The sequence below is a fragment of the Triturus cristatus genome, chromosome 2_2 (assembly GCF_964204655.1).
Source record: "Triturus cristatus chromosome 2_2, aTriCri1.1, whole genome shotgun sequence".
In the NCBI taxonomy this organism is placed as follows: domain Eukaryota; kingdom Metazoa; phylum Chordata; class Amphibia; order Caudata; family Salamandridae; genus Triturus; species Triturus cristatus.
In genome coordinates, this window is record NC_140582.1 from 90,632,231 (window position 1) to 90,644,992 (window position 12,762).

The following is a 12,762-nucleotide window of genomic DNA, read 5'->3' on the forward strand; positions in this document are numbered from 1 at the left end:
GCTCAGTCGGCATTTCCAAGAGCCAGAGGACTGGGTAATCAACGACGAGGTGTTAGAAGACATCTTCGGGGAATGGGGGCGTCCTCAAGTGGACCTCTTCGCGGACGAGCAAAACACAAAATGCCGAGGCTTCGCCTCAAGATACCATCGACCAGGATCCCTAGGGAATGCCCTTTTGATCAATTGGTCAATGACATTTGTGTACGCTTTTCCGCCTCTCCCACTAATTCCCAAGGTGGTGACCAAGCTACAGAATTCATCTGCCAAGATGATCCTCATAGCACCGGACTGGCCGAGGCAGTGGTGGTACACGGATCTCTTGCACATGTCGATCCGACCCCACAAGCGGCTGCCGTGCAGGCCGGACTTGTTATCCAAGATGCAGGGGAAGATTTACCATCCCAGCCTTCCCTCGCTGAGCTTAACAGCATGGCTCCTGAAGTCCTCCAGTATGGCCATCTGAACCTCCCTCAAGAGTGTATGTCCATACTGAAGGAAGCCAGGAGGCCTTCGACAAGACACTCCTACTTCTGTAAGTGGAAAAGATTTTATATATGGTGTGCTCAGCATCATTATGATCCCACTAAATGCCAGGAGGATGTAATTTTACCCTATCTTCTACATTTAGCAAGGGCAGGGTTGAAATTTTCATCCATAAAGGTTCACCTAGCAGCCATAACAGCATACAGGCGTTCGCCTTCACAGCAGTCATTTTTTAAAGTGCAGGTAGTGAAGGATTTCTTGCAAGGACTCAAGAAAGTCTATCCCCCTGTTAGACCTCCCTCTCCTTCCTGGGAGCTAAACTTGGTTCTGTCGAAGCTCATGGGTGCGCCTTTTGAGCCTATTCATAAGGCTACCCTACAGCACCTCTCATGGAAGACAGCATTTTTAATAGCCATCACTTCAGCACGGAGGGTCAGTGAGATACAGGCCCTCTGTTCTAAAGAACCCTACACTATTTTTCATCTAAATAGGGTGGTGATGAGAACTCATCCTTCGTTCCTACCCAAGGTGGTATCGGATTTTCATGTAAACCAAGCCATATCCTTACCAACCTTTTTTCCCAACCCCTCCTCTCCAGCAGAGAGGGCGTTGCATTCTCTAGATGTCAAAAGGGTCCTAAAATTCTACCTAGATAGGACTAAGAATGTCAGGAAATCTGATCAATTGTTTGTGAACTATGGGGTTGTCCGTATGGGCTTTGCTGCATCCAAACGTTCCATTGCTAGGTGGATTGTTTCAAGTATTACATTGGCCTACCAACTGGCTCAGAAACCATTGGGGGCGCGCCCTAAAGCGCATTCGACAAGAGGAAAAGCGGCTACCGCGGCTTTTCTCAATAATGTCCCACTCTCCGAGATCTGCAAGGCAGCCACTTGGAGATCTGTCCACACTTTTACCAGGCATTATTGTCTGGATTCGGACACCAGAGCAGACACTCAAGTAGGACAAGCCTCCTTGAGGAATCTGTTCCATGCATAATCATTTTCATGATTCGCTTTCTCCATGGGTGATACAACCTTAGTTTCATTTGCCTGCTGGTGGAAGGGGAGCTTGCTACTCTATTCAGTGCTTATGACTATTGATGAGGATCCCCTGGAAGAGAAGGGTAAGTTACTTACCTGTAATCCTAGTTCTCTTCCAGGGGTATCCTCATCAAAGTCATAAGCAACCCACCCACCTCCCCAGGCAAATGAGAAGAAGTGTATTATTCATTATGGAAAGGATATATCTTTGTGTTTAGGACTACGGTCCCGCAAAGAACAACTGACCTAACTGTTACCCCTGAGGCATGATGGGATATGGAAGTCAGGGCTGCCTTAAAGGCACGGTGCCAGTTTTTACCTGTACAGGGCTTTTTAGTCTCTATGGTATTATATTGCAATGCAGCCTGCAGGCTGGCAATGTGTTGTACATCTGTGTTTTTCCACAGTTTGCTCTCTTTATTTTTTGATTTCTCATGAGTGTTTACCTCATTAAAAAAAAAAAGAGAGATTTAGGTGTATTGTTATACCTTTATATATATATTTATATGTATATATGTGTTATTGGATGTGTATATTTACATTGCCTAGCCTTTTATGGGAGCTGCATTTGCTTGGAAAAAAATGATATATGTTTATACATATACAGAGCTGTATATATGTGTTTTTTACATATATAATTTTATTATTTCCGGGGTCCCCGCACATGGGCGGGAATATTCAGTGCTTATGACTTTGATGAGGATACCCCTGGAAGAGAACTAGGATTACAGGTAAGTAACTTACCCTTCTTCCGGTCAGGGCCAGGTGAGCTTCTAATGTGGCAGCACGTATTGCTGCAGAGTGGAAGGCCCTTCACAAAGGTTGACTTGAAATCTTTCTGATGATAATTGCTGTATTTTGGTTATAAATGGGTACTGATTGGGTGAAATCTTTCCTCAGCGTTACTGTGTGTAACAAATATCAAAATAATGAAGCAATGCTATCCCAAAATACGCGGCATCACATAACCTTATTTACATTTTCATCCCACGCAATTTAGTCAACAGGTTTAGACATTTTTGTCAAGAGGGGGTCCTTACGCCTCAAAATGTTGACAGGGGGGTCTCGGCATCCAAAAGTTTGAAGACCTCTGCCATAGGGGAATAATAAAGTGAAAAAACAGTAAGACACACTGACTTTCCCTGGCATGTTTCTTTCCAGTGTATAAAACCTATTCCATGTCACCACCCAATACTGCATAAGTCCTGCCACACCATTCACTTTGTAGCTGCTCCTGGACTGCGCACGCTAGGAATCTCCCCTGCGCAGCCCTTACACGTGTGCACACGCATGTACACGTGTCTGCATGTAACCAGCCCGGTGTCCTTTACTCCAGCTGCTGAACAGTGGCCTGGTCAAGCCAGGGGAACACCAGTAAAATCCCCATGCAGTCTCTTACATCCTGAGTTCACTGTGGGTGAGTCCCAACTTATGAGGCTCCCCCACAGTAAAAGCTCAACAATTAGGTGCTCAAAAAGCGAAAAATCCAGGCGGCCCATAGTGTCAGAACCACCTTCTAACAATAGATATCATGAAAATAATTTTAAAAATGTTAAAAACAGAAACAAAAATTAGGTTAATCATAAAATACATTCAATTGATCACATTGCAGCTGTTCCAGGTACCGTAAACATTTGTGAGCCCTTTGAGAGGAGACACTCCCTTTCGCCAGTTGAAACCGATAGAACTCCTGTAATCAGAACACCTATAATATGTCATAGTTTCTGTTACCAGTTATTAGAGATTCTAAGCTTGGCACAGTTCTTAATTTTATAAAAGTGAACCATTAAAAACATGATTAGCAAACATTGGCAAATCCAATAGGTTTCTACTTTGCAGAATCTATTGATTTTGTCAGTTGTTTTAGACATGTTACACAGCAGCCCGAGCTGCTATGCAGCATATCTTACAGTTAAAAAAAGGTGCTATGATAGGCACAGGTTTTTTTTTTTACTTCAAGACATGCTCTCGCTGTTGTGTAGCATGTCTAAAAAAAATTGTCAAAACCAATAGATTGCACAGATGCGAAACCTATTGGCTTTTCCAGTACTTGTTTAAAAGTGAAGTGACCCTTCAAACAAGTGGTAGCTGCGGGGCCCTAGATACCAGGTAATTTCTACTACAAGCATTCCATGTCAAAATATTTTTACAATAAAAGTTAAACCATTATCCAACGCAGCAACATTCTAACGCTCAGTATGGCAAGGAGCCATCTAAACAGCAATCCGTGCTGCAATCACTGGTGGAAGTTCAGGAAAGCTGAGCCTCGCGACAATGGAGGGTAAAAGCAAGTGGGCGTTGAAGCTCTTCCTTGAGCCGCCTCTGTTTAAAAAAATGAATAATTGTGCAAGAACTGTCTAAACAGCAGTCTGGGCTGCAGTCACTGGTGGAAGTTCAGGTAAGCCAAGCGTCATGACACGGGAGGAGTTCGGTGGAAGTTGAGGTAAGACAAGCGTCATGACACGGATGGAATTCGGTGGAAGTTCAGGAAAGCCAAGCGTCACGGCACAGGAGGGGGTAAGCAAGTGGGGATTGAAGCGCTGCCTCGGGGCACCTCTATTTAAAAAAAAAAAACGATGGCAAAGCCAGTAGGTCTTGCCTTTGCACGGGTTTTTTATTGTTGTTGTTCTGTCTATTGTACTGCAGTTATGTAGTAACTTTCACAAACCCTTCATATAAAACTGATGGACCGAACATGTCCCTCGGTGTCCGCTCTAATTGAGACTAGTTTCCTCCGGACTTGACCGTAGACTGCACTAATCCGCACCGTTTGTTGCATCTCAGAGGCTAGACAAACAAGCTAGCCTGCCACAGCTGTGAACAAAAGTGCCTTTCAGAAGGGTTCTGATGCTTTACAATATTCCAGTCGCACTGGCTTCTATTTACAGTAAGTCTTAGAATAATTTAATGCAGTCCTGAAACATTAAAATTCAATTTTTGCTGCATAAACCCGCGCAGGATATCACTGCAATTCAGATATTTATTTTTTTCTAATGCAATCTAACGAATATTGCTTTTCATGTCCTTTTCCGGCGTAGAATATAGTTGCCCCTTAGAGTGTGTTCACAGCGTAAAAATTCATTAATAACCCGTCTACAAAGTTGGGCAAAGCCAGCGAGTGAATAACAAACCAGGGCCTATACTTCTTATGGTGTCCCTTTGGCTGTGTATAAGCATTTTATAGACACAAATACCATAGTCATAGCACCACAGAATATATATTACAATTGATTAAAAGACAAGTCCAAAGAAGACAAAAATGCGCAATTACACAGTGAGAATCACTTCCTTGCCCATAAGCGAGCAAGAAAAGCCAATGGGCAAGCCATCTTCATCCCTGTCGTAGAATTACATCATCTACTCTGTCTTAAATGCACTTACTGCACCAGATCCAAAGGAAATAAGAAATTTTGCAATGAAGTAAGCCATCAATCTATTGGTAGCATCCAACTGTCGTCTGGTGCCCAGGTTCCTATAAAGTTGAACTATCCATTTGGATCTTTGAGAGCGATAGGCTGGACAAAAGAGTAATATATAAGTGAGTGACTCTGGCACTCCTGTACAAGCAGGACAGAGGTCACTCCCTGGAGTAGCTTCCGACCACTTACAAGAGAACCTTTTTTTGGGGAGCAATTTATATCTAAATTGGAGATACGGATTACATGCTAGCAGCGGAGTAGTTTAATTAATTGTGGATTTGAACCAAGGGCATGGTTTAGAATCTATCAATTCCATGGTCAATGACCCCTTGTAATTCGTGAAAATTTGATGAGCCACAAAGTCCCAGTACATTTCACTAAGGCCGGCTTTGGCTAATGATCTTATTTCATCTGGGAATAACCATAATCTCCCCAATCCCAGTTCCCTCAATAGTGTTTTCACGAAATTCAACTATGGGATTTTGCAAGCCCACCCTGGTGACATATGGTCTCTTATGCCCACTCAGTATGGTATAAGGGCTGGGGAAGACCATAACCGGTACCAATCAGAATTTTGCACTAATCCTTGTGTGTTATTTCCCTTGGTGCCAGGTCCAAGAAAAGCAGAACCATTGGCTTGCTCGCAGGTAGTTCCAGAAGCTATCCTATTGTTGTGTGCAGATTTAGATTCCGTATATAGGTTTCCCGATTTATGCCCTTATATAGGTACAATTCACATTGCCCTTATTTGGGCATAGAAATCCGGCCCTTATTTAGACATTGTCCATACAAACCAAATACAGGCATGGCCACCTACATCCGTCCATCCACGTCACAACGAATTCTTGGAAAACCAGACCCTTAAGCCTTTAGGAATTTCCCTCAGCTTGAATATTGATTTCTCCAAGAACTCATTAAGTATGCATGAACACCTATTCCTTAGGAGTTCATTCATGACGTTCCTCTGCCCGTCTTTTACGTCAATACTGGCATTCCTAGACACCTTGAAGGTATAAATATACCAACACTTGCCCTGGCAAATTGCGGTTCGCAGAGGATTCGATCCAACCCAGACTACGCGGTTCGCCACGGCAAGTTCGGAAGGAGATCGAGTTCCAACCTGATGCACTGACCTGACGCTGCCATCCTCCTCGCAGAGAATCCAGCTCCAGTGCTCTCTGACTTCCCTTGCGGTGGGTTGGACTATCTAGTCCTGAAAAGAGATTCCAACCTCTCTCATTCTAAGGTATGGAGCTGACTAAGAACTTAGAGAAACTTTTGGCAACTCCTGCCTAAACTAAAATATAGCAACCTATACTTTAGAAATGGCACCTACTTCAAACCTCGTACTGCACTTAGGTTAGGTACACTGGGGTAGAACAATTTAGAAGCATCAGGTGAGTATCACGTTTTAGCTTATGTTATTTATGTATGTATTTTGATTAATATATGTCATAGCTACAAACCATGCTATTGCAGTATTATTTTATCTTACTGCTAACCTCGTACATATTGTACTTTGCAGTCTGTCTTACGATTGTAACAATTCATATCTCTTGCATGAGAACTAAGACTGTTCAATAAACCCTTAATTGAAACGCCCGTCTCTCTAGTTCTGTGCAACTCTGTAGAAACGAAGCATGCACGATTGACTGAGTGAAACTGTTATCTATTGTTTCCACGATTCTGAGACTGTTTCGATTCTAAAAGGAAACAAAGTTGTCCTGTTTATGCGGTTGTCAGAGACTAATCCTTTCTTGTATATTCGAGAAGTTTCTAGTGACCTCTGAGTTAGCTGGCACACACAAGTAATTAAGTTTAATGTACTCGATAGAGACATACTGACCTTAGTCCTATGTCAAATCTATAGTGTTTGTTATTCCAATGCGCAGAGCCTATCAGGGCTATAGGAACTACACTACACTATGAACTTATTTCCAACTGGTGACAAGGTTTTGTTATTTGCATATCCCCAGATTTCTGAACCATACATGGCTACCCCCAGTGCCTTTACATTATAAATCTCAAGGGCTGGAGCAACCCTCTTAGATATTGTCCTTTTGTGAATTTTTACTATGCTGTCAGTGTGCTGAGTTATTAATAGATTTGTTTTTTGTAAATGCAAGTCCTAATTGAGGTTAGGTATTAACCTTATCACCAAATAGTCAAAGTTTAACACCTGTTCAATTACATATTTGTCCACATACATCAGAATCTTACTCCTTTTAAGGTCTCGGCTAGCGATGGCTGCGCTTGCGCAGTCTCGCTCGCGAGATTTAATGACATTGAGTAGAGGGGCTTGCACCCGCCCCTCTTCTCTCCTGTTCTCCATTGGCTGGCCTCTTAAATGCTGGCCAGCCACTGGAGAAGAGGTCCAGTCACTCCGTTGAAGCCCCGTCCTTTTCGGATCGGGGGGCGTGTTTTTTGCGAGAAGTCTCAGGGAGGAGACAACAGCAAAACACGCCCCCCAATCCGAAAAGGACGTGGCGTTTCTCCGAGGCATTTTCTGCTGTGCCTCGGAGAAAGGCGGTGGTGTCCCGGCGTTGCTCCCTCACCTGATCTCCTTCGTCATCAATGTGTCCGTCTTCAGCGACTCGGCGCTGTGCTTCGGCTGCAAGTTGAACCCTGCCTCGTCACACTTTTCTAGAAGTCATATATATGAGTTTGTATAGAAGGGGGCGAATCACAAAAATACTCATAGGCAGCGGAGCAGGTAAGGTCTTGTGGGCGACGGCCATGTTAGGGCTAGGCGAACATATCTTTAAAATGTAATGCTTTATCCCTTAGCTCTGGTTTACCCCCTGACTGACGCTCGAGGTGCAGACAGCGGCCATGTTGGAAGTCCATAAACTCTCCGCCGCCAGTTTATTGATGACGAAGGAGATCAGGTGAGGGAGCAACGCCGGGACACCACCGCCTTTCTCCGAGGCACAGCAGAAAATGCCTCGGAGAAAGGCGGTGGTGTCCCGGCGTTGCTCCCTCACCTGATCTCCTTCGTCATCAATGTGTCCGTCTTCAGCGACTCGGCGCTGTGCTTCGGCTGCAAGTTGAACCCTGCCTCATCACACTTTTCTAGAAGTCATATATATGAGTTTGGAAAGAAGGGGGCGAATCACAAAAATACTCATAGGCAGCGGAGCAGGTAAGGTCTTGTGGGCGACGGCCATGTTAGGGCTAGGCGAACATATCTTTAAAATGTAATGCTTTATCCCTTAGCTCTGGTTTACCCGCTGACTGACGCTCGAGGTGCAGACAGCGGCCATGTTGGAAGTCCATAAACTCTCCGCCGCCAGTTTATTAATGACAGGACGCGGTCCAGATCTGAGGGCGGGACCTGTCAGCGCAGCGAGCGTACGCTTCCGTTTGCCTCGTGACCCCCTTACCAGCTGATCCCGGAAGTGAGCCGCGCTGCCGCTGCACGAAAGATGGCGAGTGGGGCTGTGAGCGGTGGCCGGGGCTGCGGGACTCTCCTCGGGGGCCTCCTCCTGTGCCTGCTGCTGAGCGGTGCGTGGGGGCGCGTGCACCACCTTAGCCTACAGGTAAGGGGGCGAAAGACCAGTGCGGAGGTGAGGGGTCTGGGGGGAGAGTTCTGGGTAGACCAGGGATGTTGAAGGAGTGCCCTGGTGGGGGGGTCGTCCCCTCTCCCGGGGGCCCAGCGAAGAGTGGGATTGTCACCAGCTCGGGCTTTGCCCATCACAAAACAGCCGTGATCCGGCGCGACGGTGTCTGACAGTTGCCTCAGCCTCACTGGTGAGTCTGGACCCCCTGCAGACCATCGCTCTTTAACCTCCTGTCTCCGCCCTTGCAGGACGACTAGTTGGGATGGATGAGGATGTCACTCCTTAAAGCGTTGTGTCTTGTAATGCAAACTGGGGAGAGGAGACCGGGGAATGAACCTGTCTAGACCTCAGGGGAGAGGAGACCTTTGTGGGGGTGCCCAATGCGAAGGTGTCCTGGTACATGCTGGGTGGGAGGGGGCATGTGGACGAGTGATGTATGTGTCTGTGAAGGGCCATGCTAGAGACCCTCATGCAGAAGACCACAAGGCACTATGGGCACCACAGTGGAGGGGACAGGGGGGAGAACATGGCCCTGGATTGTAATGATCCCGTAGAAGAGGATTTTTTAGGTCTCGGCTAGCGATGGCTGCGCTTGCGCAGTCTCGCTCGCGAGACATAATGACTTGGGAGAAGAGGGGCTTGAAGCCGCCCCTCTTCTTCCCTGTTCTCCATTGGCTGGCCTAGTAAATGCTTGCCAGCCATTGGAGAAGAGGTCCCGTCACTCTAATCCTGCCCCGTCCTTTTCAGATCGGGGGGCGTGTTTTTGGCGAGAAGTCTCAGGGAGGAGACAACAGCAAAACACGCCCCCCCAATCCGAAAAGGACACTCCCTTTCTCCGAGGCATTTTCTGCTGTGCCTCGGAGAAAGGCGGTGGTGTCCCGGCGTTGCTCCCTCACCTGATCTCCTTCGTCATCAACGATTACCAGCCCGGAGGCTGCATCGTCTCGCACCTGGACCCCATCCACATCTTCGAAAGGCCCATCGTTTCTGTGTCCGTCTTCAGCGACTCGGCGCTGTGCTTCGGCTGCAAGTTATTGCATTAATTAGTGATTATGAATGTGTGTCAAGTTTTTCACTCTCCAGTGATTTGTGCCCATTACATCCAATACGAAACATAGACAGCAATTCCTGCTGTAGTTAGCTCTCGATGACTTGGTTTCAGTTTGTGAGCTTTTATTAGCTGACCTATGTCAGGAACAAAACAAGCATTTACAATGCAACGGTCTCGGCATTGTTAAAGTTAGAGCTATTGGAATTGCTCATGACATTATTTTTGTTTATGTTTTTAAAACATGTAAAGAAACGGCATTGTTATTTACAATGTCAATAGCTTAATCTGTGTGTGGGTGCAAATGCACTAGGTCTCGCATTGGAGAGTGATTAAGCTATTGACATTGTAAATAACAATGCCGTTTCTTGAAATGTTTTAAAAACAAAAACATAAACAAAAATAATGTCATGAGCAATGCCAATAGCTCTAACTTTACCAATGCCGAGACCATTGCATTGTAAATGCTTGTTTTCTTTGCGGGCTGAATACCATACATTTTGTCATTAAGCTATTCAGCTCAAGCCCCCACTCAACACAAATGCATGAAAGTTGTTCAGCAGCTGCTGAAGCCCCTGAGCGCAATAGGGTTTAGTCAGCAAATAGTAATGTGGGCACCCTTTAACCACCAACCTTTGCGGAATCACACCCATCTCTGTTCAAACATTCCACTACCCCATTAATGTACAACAAGAACAGGGTTGAGAAAAGGATACAACCCTACCTGACTCCACATTGTAGGACAGTGCCCCTTTTTGTCATGGCCAACCCCACTTTTTGCCACTGGTACTGATGTTTTTTGACTGATGGGCATTGGGTCCCTGCTAACTAGGTGGCAGTGCTCTGTACCTAAAGACAAGGAAAAATTGTCTAATTGTGATACAATTGGCACACACTTTAGTACCCCCGTAAGTCCCTAGTAAATGCTACACGTTGAATTCAATGGGGGAACAGTTCCTGCAAAGAAAGACTGCAAGGGGGACCAGTCTGGCAGAACCCAAAGGGGGACTCCGCTCTTGAGGGTCTCGGTACCACAGAGACACCATCAGTTTCAATGGACTCAGGCTGGGGAGTTCAGGTGCATAGTTGTTTTGTCCAGCGGGTCAGCGAGTTTGAGGCTCTCACAGTTCTCTTTGCACCTGCAGAATAGGGAGAAGAAACACAGCAAGACAACTTCTGGTGTGGAGCCAAGTAAATAGTTTCAACACTACGGTTTATAGCACAACGGCTGCTGCTGCACGTCTGGGGATAAGAAACAACCCCCAACTATTTAATAGCACCTTAGTGCTAGGTTTTCGTTAACATTGACCATATGGCCAGTGTTATGGTATGGGTCTCCGTTCAAAAGATTTCTGGAAGCATGCAGGTCTTTGATTTTGATTGGAGGTTTCTATCGCTTAGACAGTTTTCATTTTACAACAAACCAAAAAGTTAGTACAAAGGTCATGAACAGACATGAATTGTGGCTGACTTTGCTGGTATATATTTATGTTTAATATATAACACAGAATATGATTGTGTGAAGCATAGTAAGCAAGATAATATAGTTATAGTAGTCGGTGCAAGATGATCCACCAGGGGCCCCAATAGTTTCTCTTCTTGGTCGGACACACTCTTTCTTAATCACTTTTTCCATATCGACACACCGGTCCGTCCCCCTTAATCCCTCCGCATAGAGTGGGCCCCTATTGGAGCATGTGTGGTGAGCAATGTACCTCTTGCCAGGATGAACTCCACTCTCAATAGAATAAGAGCATACTGTGTACCATCCCTGTCACCCATGATGCCTAAACATAGGTTCACTTTCGATTCACCTTATCTGCCCCCTGAAGACTCTGGATGTTTACTATTTACACCAGGCATGGAACCTGTAGTAGCAATTCAGCCAACGGATGACTGAACCATCAAAATGTCTTGTTGGACTATAAAAGGTGAACATTTCTTTGAATTGTATGAGAGATAGCACCACAGTAATACTAAAGTTAAAGGTAAGGAATGCGTTTTTTCACTGCAGCATAACTCCATCGATGCTTAGAACATCATCCTCTCTCCATTTACATGGCAGGATCTAAATAACTTAAGACACTGAATTTCGTAGACCTTTTGTAAGTATCTAGATATGTACTAAATTAATTTGGTGATCTGCTTTTATTTTCTGACATCACAGATTTGGAACATGAAGACAACTGAATGCAGCAACACCTTCAAATCCCTAGGAAGCACTGCAGGGACAGACATCACAGTTAACAATGTAGTGCTGTTGCCAAAAAATCCAGAGCACTTCGTTGTGTGTAACAGGTCAAACACTGTGGTTATCATGAACATGCAGGGACAGGTACGTGAGTGACCATATGCTGTGCCTGAGATGACAGAATGATAACTGAACCGAACAATGTTAGGAATGTAATTTGTTTGTCTATGTTGGGACATGAATGCCTTGCAAAATGTATTTCTTCATCTTGGGGTAGTAATCATAATGCATAACCTTAGAATTCATCCAATCGGGGTGATTCTGGCCTTGACTTGAAAACATGAATGATAAAACAATATTAATTTCAGCCCAAACAAAACAGACCCTATCCCTTTACAACAAGAGCCTTCTCAGGCAGAGTTCCTAACTCTGAAAATAGTAGTAGCCTCCGGTTCATTTTAACGTTTGTGGTGATGACATTGAGCCTTCTTTTGGTTTAGATTTCTTTCCAGAAACCCTCTTTTTGATGTTTTCTAGTTTTATACTTGTTCCAAGAATTTGGGTACATTTCTTCTGCTTTTTGGTCCAGATACCAATATTGTTTTTCAATAAGCATTGTTTTTTTTGTCTTTCCCATTTAATTCCCTCTGTTTTAAGGGCTGTGACTTGTGGTAGCAGTTAATGGGGATTTTCAGTATGTTGTCTGCCTGTGACTCCAAGTTGCCTTCATGAAGCCTTCTTTCAGCAGGCTGTTTATTTATTTATTCATTTATTTTGTAGTGCTGCATAACACAAATCAACCTTTGAACATGAGAATGCAAAGCAGGATTACATACTCCCCTGCTGATAATGAATTACCTCTGTATGCCCATATTCTCAGACATGAATAGTTACAATGACATAGATCATGTTGAGGCACATTTCTTGTAAGCTTGTGTCCTATCCAGAACCTGTCCCCACTCCATTTTTTCTGTGTATGCAGAAGTGGTCTTTCCGTTGAAATCTCACTTCTGCTCTG

At 44.8% G+C, this 12,762-nt stretch overlaps 1 protein-coding gene across 1 annotated transcript in view; it reads left to right on the forward strand.

Annotated features, from left to right (window-relative positions):
- SMU1 (SMU1 DNA replication regulator and spliceosomal factor) overlaps positions 1–12,762 on the forward strand; it is an 84,040-nt gene that overhangs the window by 53,647 nt on the left and 17,631 nt on the right. The window contains exon 10 of the mRNA XM_085641086.1: positions 11,721–11,888. Within this exon, the coding sequence (XP_085497212.1) occupies positions 11,721–11,888 (168 nt within the window). The remainder of the gene's footprint in view (positions 1–11,720; positions 11,889–12,762) is intronic.